Genomic DNA, 11,818 nt, shown 5'->3' on the forward strand with positions numbered 1-11,818 from the left:
TCAACCCCTCCCTCTGCCCCCACTGTGTCTAGGCATAGGGATCATGTAGCTTTTAGGCTTCTTTCTTCTGGAAAAAAAAAAACCCCCATGTGAGAGGGTTATGGTAGTTTGCATTGGGGGATACTTTTTCCCTTGATATATTAGCAAAACATAAGTAGAAAAAAGGTGTGAAATAGTGAACCTTTCCGCTGCCTTGTATAGTATAATATAGTCTAGGGAAAGTTGGGTTCTTTATTATTTATTATCTTTCATGTTTTAATCATGTGGGTCTCATGTGGATGATTTTGTTTCTCACATCACCATTGATATATCCTGCAAATTTCTCTCCATCCAAAGTACTGGCGTAGTAAGGGACCTTCTCCCAATAATCTCCATCGGGAATTATGGTAGGACAACCTTAGAAGGGCAACTTCAACCAACAGGCCGAACTGTCGTTTGTTTAATGGGCCATTTGAGTCAAATGGACGATCAATAAGCCATTTTTTTTTTCTATTCTATCCTATTGGATAGTCTACTAAGTATTAGTAGGGTCAATGGCCATCTATTCCTACACATACACACATCTAGTATGACAAGATTTGATCCCATAACCTCTTTTCGTAGATACAATTCTACAAGTCGAAGCTGCCACCATTAAACTAGTGTTCATAAATCAAATCATGCAATTTGCGGGAGGGGAGGGGAACTATAGATATTTTACTTTGTGGTGGAACCTACACTAATATTTGATGGAAGGCCCACACTCCACAATAAAGTGGATTTCCACTTCAACAGAAAAAAAAATGTTGGATTTCCACTCTATGTACATCAAATTTGCAGGTCCCACTACTTGTGCTTCCTCGGGTTCATGAACGATTTGAAAAAAAGGAACAAAATTTTCCCCTTTTTTACAAAGAGGAAGGAACAGTATCAAGGGCCATGGGCTAATAATTTCATGGGCCATAGACTAATAATAAAGAGTTAACACCATTCACCAATAACAAGAGTAATGGACACTTTGTACCCAAAACTCATAATTACAAAGCAAACAAATAAGTTCCACCACCATGATTTGCCCTGGACCTATTCTCTTTAAGGCCTTTGCAAAAAAACAAATTCTCTTTAAGGCATCCTAAGAAACGCGTCAACTTTTATTATCCCACTTAGGCCACCAAAAGCTAAAACCTTACCTCTTTCCTTTTCAATTGCGAAGTTTTTTTGAGCCAATAACCCCCCCCCCCCAATGGGGCAGCACAGGGATGATGAATTTTCCTTCGGACCAGAAGAAGTATTAGATATTACAAATTCACCATGAATAAATGTTGGATTATGTGAGTTCGTCTAACTAATTTTACTAATTATTTACATATATATGGGTGATTGGTTGTCCGTAGGTTTATACCAAAATTGTTTACAACTAGAGATATAAAAACTGAGCTTTCTATTTATATGGTTGTTACACAGTGTTCTTAGTAATGGCGATTTAGACAAGTGTGAATGTATATATGTGTGTGAATATGGACCACATGAAAATTTTGAATAGATTTTTTCAAATGTGTTAAGAGTAAGATTCTCATTTGTAATCTATGATTGGTCCCCAGACCTGAGAGGTTCTTATAATTGCAGTTGATCATTATGGTTCACGGTACAGTTGATATATCTCCTGGGCTATTTATTAATGTATTGGATTCATGATGCTTATTTGTGAATGAAAAAGATGATCGACAAAGAATCTACTTCCCATATAAAGAGAATATCAAGAGAGACTGTGCTTTCAGATGCAACGGCTTGTTTTATAAATTATTTACAAAAGGTTTTCAAATAATATTATTTAATTAATGAATATTTTTTAAAGAGTTTAAAAAATATATTTATATCTAATCAATGGTTCAGATAATTTGATTATGATGATCTGATGGACTATGGTGTTGACGATAGTTATTTTCACACTTGCAGATCCGTTAAGAAATATTGTAAAGTGGAGGAACTACGTCATAATGAAACTATTTGTAATGAACTTAATATACTTCTAATTAAAACTGTTCTTACGTGTATTTATCTTTATTTGATAATCTTCAATAGAGACAATTGAGTAGGATCAGCCAATAGAATCCCACCACTTGGCTTACTTAGCAAACATAGACCCTATCAATATCAATTCTATATGACAACAGCTAAGGTAGAAAGAGAGAGTTCTTGTGCATTCAATATCTAATCTTCCTACCTTGCTATTTGAGGAAAGTGTTGATAATCCATGTGGTTGTTGGTCTACTCATCTTTTGGAGAGTCTGCATTTATGGGCTAACAAGGAACCTAAGTCCCTCTTATAATAGTTTGAATATTCTAATGTTTTTGGAAGATTCATGGTTTAAAATTTTCTTTAGGAAATCGCCTGACAAGAGATACATATGGAGAAGCTATATCTACCATTTGTTTAATAAAGTTCTAATTTCTAAGAGAGAGAGTTATATGAGTCAACGATATTAGGGAAGGACAACAATCAAGTGCATCAGAATGACATCGTATAAAAGAAGGCAACGAAATCGTTTTTATAAGAAGGAGAGATAGACTCATAGGTGCTCAGAAAACCTTTTCCCTTTCGATATATCTTCCTCTAATATAAAATAAATCAAAACAAAGATATTTCATTGTTAAGCCTTGACCACTTTTGCTTGTTGAATAGAGGTGGTATGCTCTTAGGTTGGCCATAGGTCAAGTTTAGTGACCCCATGTCAATTTTAGATACCTACTATATATAAATATAATCTCAAATTGTATATAAATATAGTATAATATATTCACCTCCTCTTTCATTTTTAGTAAATCAAATATTTTCAAGAAAGAAAAATAGATTTATCACCTAGGTCCCTCTTTTAATAGTTTGAATATCCTAATGTTCTATGAAGATTCATGGTTTAAATTTTTCATTAGGAAACCGTTTGACAAGATATACTTGTGCGGAGGCTCTATCTACCATTTGTTTAATAAAGTTCTAATTTCTAAGGGAGAGAGTTATATGAGCCAGTGATATTAGGGAAGGACACCAATCAAGTACGTCATAAAGATATTGTATATAAGAAGGCAACGAAGTCGTTTCTTATAAGGAAGAGAGATAGATTCATAGGTGCTGAAAACCTTTACCCTTTCAATATATCTTTCTCTAATAGAAAATAAATTAAAATATATATATATTTCCTTGTTAATTTTTTACCACTTCTACTTGTTGAATAGATGTGGTATTCTCTTAGGTTGGTCATAGGTCAAGTTTAGTGACCCCATGTCAATTTTAGATGACCTACTATAATATAAATATAATCTCTATATAAAAAAAAAAAACTAAATATAAATGTAATATAATATATTCACCTCCTCTTTCATTTTTAGTAAATCAAATATTTTCAAGAAAGAAAAATAGATTTATCACCTAATTTCCAAAAGTTTGTTTAGCAATTCAATCCTTAAGTCTTCGCATTATCTCTTTAGTGTCAGTGGGTTCTATTGACAAAGCATTTACACCCATAAGACTTTGGGATTGAATTATCTTACCTTCACCTTTCCCAAAGGCCCCTCTCGTCCTTTTTTTTTTTTTTTTGGGTTAAACTCCCCTCCTATTTTTGTCCCCTATACGATGGTGCTATGTATAAAATATTTCATAGATATTGTAAGACACAACTTATAATGCAAAAGGTTTCGCTCCCTGACCTTCTAGGAAGAATATCCTTAAAAGGTACATCTCATTATTCTCCATAGGAGGGTGATGTAATAAATTTGATTATTGGATTTTTAAAAAATGATTAAATTTGAACTTCAAATTTATTCATTTATCCTCTCCTCTAAGGTAATTAATACCCTTGTATTTATGTTCTTGCATACCTATTGGTACTTTAACAGTCTAATTACTAATGAATCTCTATAAAGAATTTAATGTGTTGTTTTGTTATTTGGAGAACTCTATGTGTAGTGTGTTTCAAATTCATCCGTTTACCTGCCATCCGCAAAATTTCAAATCGATTTTAGTTGTCATGTAGTAGATATAGATGCTCATTAACAAGATTTCCGTCTTAACGCCTATGTAAGAAAACCAAGTCCATTTATAATTAACCTAAAAAGAATTTAAAATAAAAGGGGGAGGGGGGAGCATATATTGTTGTAATTAAAGTGGTGAACTAAGAAACTATAACCTTCTTTTGATTGCCCGTTTTGAGATGTAAAAGTATTTTTAAAATAAGGAAAAAGATTCTCCAAACCACTTGACTAAGTTTATCCTCACATGAAATGACCTCATTGCCCCTCAATGTATGACACCATTTAATCACACCTCATTGATGCACTCCTCTATGCCACTTGTTTAGATATCCTCTTTATCAAATAATTAGGCGTATGGATCGAAGCATCGATGACTCATTAAATGGAGATTTATGTTTGTCATTTCAATGGGAGTTTTCGTCCTCATCCAAGATCCTATACACAACTGTTCATTATGCATGATCGTGTACAAAATCTTTTGCCAAATAATTATATAAAAAAATTGCCTTGAAGGCCCAAAAAAAAAAAAAAATGCTGCTCTTTTATAATGTTAATCCTCCTTGGCAACCCCTCCACGAAAAAAAAGAAACAGAGTCATCATCACTAGCAATCATGAATCGTCTGCATAATAAGCCAAAGCTAATCATATAATTCTCTTCTAAGGAGGGTTTTATAAGGTAAGGAAGATGCATTAATATTGAGGTTATTATTAGATTGGTACTTAACAGAATTAATCAAATCAGCTCAACAAACCTTGTCCCAGCTCCCAACTACTTATGATTGGCTGTACAAATCATGTTCCTCCATTTCACTCTTAATCCCATTGCACCTCTGTTAAGTCTTAAAGAAACATCTCTTGATCTAATTATCATTTTAAATTAATAAATACCAAATTATTAGACACATAAGAAACCATAGCTCTTCTATTAAAATTGGAGGTAAAATCAAGTCTGGTGGAGTGATTTACACCCTCTTAACAATCTATATCAAAATTAAAGACCACTACCCACCATCTGATTATGGGTCCCTCTCTAAAAAACCCAACCAATTTGATCATTGACCATGTATTATATTAAAATTTGTTAAAAAATCAAGAAAAAACACCTTATGCAATCTTTGAAATGGAAATGATTAGCTTCCCTAACCATGAGACATGCCTGGCACAAGGGTGAAGAGCCTAATCAACTTCACAAAGAAGGAAAGATACACAAGGAAGCCAACTTGATGGAACTTAAGAAGTGCACCTCATGTAACCCATCATTGTCTACTAGCTACTAAATATGACCATTGATCTGTTTTTCCTATCTAACTAAAATTAAAAACTATTTTAGAAATATTTTATTTAAATGTTTTATTTTTTTAAGGTTGAACATACAAGAAGCTGCAACGTCATAATATATAAGAAGGAGAAATATTTAAATAAAATGTTAGCAAATCTAAAGTCTTATTCCCCTAACAACTAAATAATGGAGTGAGATATGCTAACATTTTCTCCAAGATTAAAGGTTGGGACAATCAACACCCCCCCCTCTCCCCAAAGAAAGGAAGTAAGGACAATACAACATGTCATAACTTGCAAAGCTTTCTAGTAAATCTGGTTGTAACTGATATGTGGTAATTCAATTTATGTCTAAATATTTATAATCATATAATTATGTGTTAATTTTCAAAATCTATTATTTTTTGTCATATTGGAATAATAAATTTTTGTTTCAGATGTGGCGTCAAAAATATCTGTTAAAATGATTTTAAGAATAAGGATCGATTAACATAAGCAACTAAAAATGTTGGTCTATCTAGAAAATTTTCTATTATTCAATGATTTAAAATACCAAATCATCATTTTATATGGCAGAAAAATAATTACAACTCTGTAGATGCATCTTATAGTTGTTGTAATTCCAACCAGCCTATATGCCATAAAACCATCTAGATTGAAAATCACTTGCTTTAGTTATGAATCGAGACCATCAAGTATATGGAATCAGTCTCTATCAATTATGGTTCAACAGGAATTTATTGGACATCAACTTGAACCCCAAATATCAAGTACAAATCGAGGATTTATCTTGCTTGAAATCAGAATTTTGATTTCGATTTTTTCAAACCATGATTGAGACCCTTACATTAAGAGTGGGGCGAACTTAGTTGAACTCAATATAGAAGAGGAGAATTCCTTCAATTGAATGGTTTAGGTCTTTGGTCTATCCTATCAATTCTATCATTTGAAAGCTGATGTTAAAACCAAATTTCATTAGTTAGGGTTGGGAGAACATTGAAACTTCCAACAAAAAAAAAAAAAAAAAAAGAGAGGGGTGGGGGAAGAATGCTACCTGGCTGTGTGGTCCCTACGCCTAGGACACACAAGCTCATGAAATTATGAGCCCACACCCCATAAAATCAAGAATTCCATCCATATCGATGCCTCAACACACATTTTTATTGACCACATACTAGTACAAGGGTCACGCGTAATGATCTATTAACAAAAGAAGGAGAAAAAAACTTTACCCACTTGCATGGTTCTATGTTCAACACAGATGAACGTAAAAAAACAAAAAAAAATCATACCGCCCTACCCAAATATCTCCATGGCCTCCCATTAGCTTGTAGGCTAGCATGGTAGGATTCTCTTACCCCAAATAAATTAGAAAAACTTGTGCATGATCAGGTGAAAGCGTGTGGGGAAGAGACCATTTCCCCTCCGTGTATGTTGAATTCCTATTTCCATGTCCTTACAGCAGATATGAGACAAAGACAACACTAGCTAACTAAAACACGACAATAACTAACCAAAAGCTACACCCTTTGTTTTGTTTGCAACAAAACAACCACAACTGCCACCACTAAGGCAGTAACCAATATTAATTATGTCTTTGGCCACTTTATTCTCTCCTCATAAACACCAAAATTGATGGCTGACAACCTCTGCACCCCCATGTACACACAAACTTTTCCTCATACCTTTCTTTTATATATTTTTGGAGAAAAAAAAATATGCCTGACCAACGCTGGTGCAAAAGTTACACAACCAAGCTACGATCTCTAATGGAGAAAAAAATATGCACACCACATGAATGGTTATCCTAAGAAAAATATCGTTCATATGAAATGAACGTAGTCAAAGTAAGAATATATAAATGTGAGAGACACAGTGTGCTTTATAAGAGCTTGCTACAAAAATCTTTAAGGATTCGAAATTAATCGGACCAAAATTGAAACCAATAGAAATCAAACAACACATTAACAATTTGATTTCGATTTGACTCAATACATGCATAAAAACCGAATTGAATCTTTCCAATCAAATCCGACTAGATTAAAATTGGAATCCATGAAGGCTAATCCATGAACCTTGTTACAGAAGGCAAGAATTTGAACACAATGGTATTAGAAGAGACAATACATTAATAGTCTATATAACTCAACTACAAGACTTCGTTTTCACACACTAGCAAGGTTTATACTTGATACCATGTAGGGTCTCATTGTGCTAGCAAAAAAAGTTGCCCCTATGATTAGGGCGAATTAGGGATTTTGTGGATAGACGCACAGTCTCAGGTTCGATTCATCTGTGCATCTACTATTTAAGTGGAGACCGTGACGGTCAATTGCTATGTTAGTCTCCCCAAGAATTAGTCGAGATGCGCGTAAGTTGACCCGAACACCTTGGTTGAAAAAAAAAAAATGCTAGCAAAAAAAGTTACGGATTGAGAATGATTGTATTGATATGATATACGAATGTCTTGTATCAAAAGGAAAATGGTCTACTTGTGGCTGGTGGTAGGATGAAATTTCCATCCTCTTATGAAAAAATTTGAATGGCTGACAATCATAAGAGGCTCAGGTCATATAAAATGCATGAAAGAAAACTTCTTTGTTGCCATGTGTTCTATGTTTTTTTTTTTGGTGAATGTGTTCCATGCTTTACATACACATGTAACATGTTCAACCCAAAAACATAAAAAACCAATGAAAGATGAAAATTTGATGCCCTAGTAAATCATGTTAACAAAAATTATGGATTAAGTTTTCAAAAGGGTATGGTGAATTGAAATCCATTCATTATTGATGCTTTAAATGCACACGTGAGTAAGTCCCTTAGTTGATCCGATAGAAATTGATTGAAAGGTTTTAAAACTTTATCAGGATTTAAATTGAATTGAGAAAGAGATTTAAATCAACACATGTAAGGTGCTTTAAGTTCACCTTCACTACTGCATCCTTCAGGGGTTTATAAATCATAGGATAAAATGGTAAAGGTGAAAACTTTGTTCAAAAGGCTACTCGAACTAGTCAGACTGATCGAAATTGATTGAAAAAAGCTGAATCAAATTGAAACAAAACTAAGCATTTTTTTTTTTTTTGGGAAAAAATCAACACAAAACCACAATAGATTGATCGATAAAAACAACAAATAACAAAACAAAAACATCCAAAACCTTATTTCAACTTAATGTGATTGGCTACATGAAGATTCTAAACAAGAACAAAGCACAAGGTTCCATAGAAAAAGATTGTGCAGGGTTCCATGCCAATAAAGCCAAAATCAAATTGGACCAAAATTGAATCTCACCTTAACCAGTTTGGCTTCGATTGCACGGATACATGTAAAAATCTATTCAAACCAACTAAATTCGAATCCTTATTAAATGGTTCACCAAAACCGAACCGAACGAACCAACTGTTTGATGTACCTTAACAAGACCCGAGAAGTGGCTATGACTGCTCAGGGCGAGAGTAAATGCTCCCTCGTATTATAATGCACGGAAGTCATGTGACCTGTAAAGTCACCAACTCCTACGTCTCTCCCGCCAAATAAATTAATTAATAATAATTCGCGTTATTATAATACCTAGACTTTCCCCACAATAAAAAAAAAAAAAAAAAAAGGGAAATTGCTGGCGTTTCAGACTTCAGTGGTTGGGAGTTGAAAGCTCTCTCTCTCTCTCTCTCTCTCACCTTGGATGGCCTCCCTCGAACCTCGATGGATTGAAAATGCGGTTTGCTTTTCATGAAAAGGTGTCGCTTCTAAGCCAAGCTACGAAAATCTAAAACCCTAAAAAGCTCTGACTTCTCTCACTCCAACTATCTTGTTCTTGTTCTTTCCTTCTTGTAAATCAGAAGAGAATATCGTTACTTTCATCGATTTCTCAACCAACCAATATAGAAATATCTTTATTGTCTTCTCGATGATGTTTTGCTGACTGTCTTATTCCAGGTATTACTTTGATTTTGCTGCTTGGTTTGAGCTTTAATGGCATCTCAACTCTTGAATTACTTGAAGAATTTCTCTTTGATTGGGTTTAAGAGTAACTGCTTTTTTGCTATTTCTGTAGTACAGTTGAATTTGAGCTCAAATGGCGTCGAGGCAAGGGTTTAGATCGAAGAAATCGGTTTCGAAACTACACAGAGCTGTTAATTCTCCTTCATCTTCTACTACGTCATCTTCTAAACAACTTCCTGAGACCTCCTTTGAAGCACAGAGTTCGCCTGCTTCTTCGTCTGCTCGGAGCAAGCCACAGTATTTCTACTCTGAGACTGTACCTTTGGATGAGGAGAGGTCTATTGAGAATGTTACTGTTACTGTCCGGTTTCGCCCTCTCAGGTTTTGTTTTCTAGTTCAGTCATCGATCTCTCACCTTCCGTTCCCCAAAATTGTTTCCGTGTTGTTTACTTAAGCTCTTGCTTACTTTTGATGATGTAGTCCGAGGGAAATTCGTCAAGGAGAAGAGATTGCGTGGTATGCCGATGGGGAAACTATCGTGCGGAATGAACACAATGCCTCGATAGCTTATGCCTATGGTATGTTACATTTTCCAAATATTCTATTTCTTTTGGCATTACATGAGAACGATATAGTCAAATGAAATTATCTAGTATAATGCAAGAAAAGCTGTGTGGAAGACATCAATTGTTCACAAGTCATGACTGGGAGGCTGTTAAATTTGTGAGGCAACGGTAACTTTCTTAAAGTTTACTAGTGGAATGGATTAACGGAGGTTTGGCATTGTTCATAGAAAATTGTGTGATCCTTTAAGGTGTGGACGGTTCACATTTTTTCTGTGCACAAGGTAAAATAACTGTCCCTGTGGTAGAGGATCTGATGTGACTTGAAAAATCGATTCTGGAGATCATCAGAGTTGATTATTTTTACAATCAACTGATGAGAAAAATAAATATATATATATATATATAGAGAGAGAGAGAGAATCATTTCTGTCTTCAATTTGTCTACAAAGAGAGACCAGAGAAAAAAAGTTTCTGAGCTTGTCTTCTTATAATCACAAATCTACAATGATAAACTGACCGTCCATTTATCTAATTATGTCTAGTGGAAACTGAAAACCTTTGAAGGGAGTAGCCAAGTTGGCAAGGGACCTTCGCCTCACAAAGCGTGTGGTTCTCAGTTCGACTCCACTTACCTCCTTGGGGCCACTGACACGGGAGTGTTTAGTGCTCTTCACTACTTTCAGTGAAAGTTGAATGGTTCTCATTCAACCCCGATGACCCGGTCCATGTGGTTGTGGGGTCAATATGAGCCTGCGGGACAAGTCAAGCTGAAGGCTTGTATACCCATCGTTAGAAGAAAAAAACTGAAAACCTTTGAATCCTATCCTGACTCAAAATTAGAAACAGGAGTATTTAGTAGTCCACACTTCTACTTGTAAAGCTCGGGAGACTTGTGAGAAACCACCCTCATGGACACTAAAACTACTAAAATTCAATTTTCATTTGACAGACGTAGCACCAGGATGCACTGAAACTAATAATCTGTGATCTAAATATCTTGGGCTTCTTAACTGAAAATTATGAAAACAAAAGATTTCTCAAATAGTAAAATTGTATAGGTCGTTGGAAATGTCTTGATTACTTGTTTCATCGCTTGACAACCATAATTCAAAATCTCGATTGAAACCGCTAAGATTTCGCGAAATATTTTGGTTTTGATGAGGTTGAAATGAAATTGGGTGGGACTCAGTCACTCAGTGGGAAGAAAGAGTTTCAACTGAAATTTCAGTATTTCAATTGAACTTTTGGTTTCAACTCAGTTTCTGTACAAAAAAGCACATAAAGTCACTATCTCGATCAAAATTTTGGTTTTGATTCAGTTTCGTTTTTCTTTTTGAGTGGTTTCGTCTGTTAGATGGGGAAAACTCCAAAAAAACTCACACATTTGGTATTTTTGCCAAATCACCTACATTTCATAATGGAACAAATTGTTGGGGACTAATACAGCATCTACAACAACAATTTACTGCGTTTGAATAAGATTTGTGTAAATTCAAACTTAGAGGTATATCCCTTTCCCCCAAAGATTTAGAGCCTTTGCAGAACCCTATGTGGTACTGACATAGAGTTGAAGGAATGGTTTTGCAGGGTGTTGTAGCCTTGGTTGTACACTTGTACATTTGTACTTCTAACACTAATGACATTGTATAATATTAAATGATTTTTCTTCATTCTTAATGCATATTTTAGTTTTTCATTGAATTTTTGTGCTTCAATACTAAATTATGTGTAAAAAAGGCCAAGGATCGAGATCTCGGTTTCGGTCAGGCATGAAACCGAGACATGCTGGATCTCACCAATCCTCTCTCAATTTCAAAGCCTTATCTTGAGGCTGCAATGAAGGTGGGAGGAAAAATAAATAAATAAAATAAAACTAATTATTAATAAAGTTCAAGTTTGAAACCCCATGTAATTAACCTGTCAACCATTATAAATCAAAATTCAAGTTTGAAACTCTTCTAAGGAGAAATTTTTCCTTTACCATGTGAAGAATTACAGCCATCAATGGCTGTCAATGTCC

At 34.6% G+C, this 11,818-nt stretch overlaps 1 protein-coding gene across 1 annotated transcript in view; it reads left to right on the forward strand.

Moving 5' to 3' along the window:
* Positions 1–8,888: 8,888 nt before the first annotated feature.
* Positions 8,889–11,818, forward strand: part of LOC122060844 (kinesin-like protein KIN-7L, chloroplastic) — a 24,571-nt gene continuing 21,641 nt past the window's right edge. The window contains exons 1-3 of the mRNA XM_042623937.1: positions 8,889–9,226; positions 9,350–9,613; positions 9,713–9,810. Coding sequence (XP_042479871.1) covers positions 9,366–9,613; positions 9,713–9,810 — 346 coding nt within the window. The 5' untranslated portion in view covers positions 8,889–9,226; positions 9,350–9,365. The remainder of the gene's footprint in view (positions 9,227–9,349; positions 9,614–9,712; positions 9,811–11,818) is intronic.

The sequence above is a fragment of the Macadamia integrifolia genome, chromosome 14 (genome assembly GCF_013358625.1).
Source record: "Macadamia integrifolia cultivar HAES 741 chromosome 14, SCU_Mint_v3, whole genome shotgun sequence".
NCBI classification, from domain to species: Eukaryota; Viridiplantae; Streptophyta; class Magnoliopsida; order Proteales; family Proteaceae; genus Macadamia; species Macadamia integrifolia.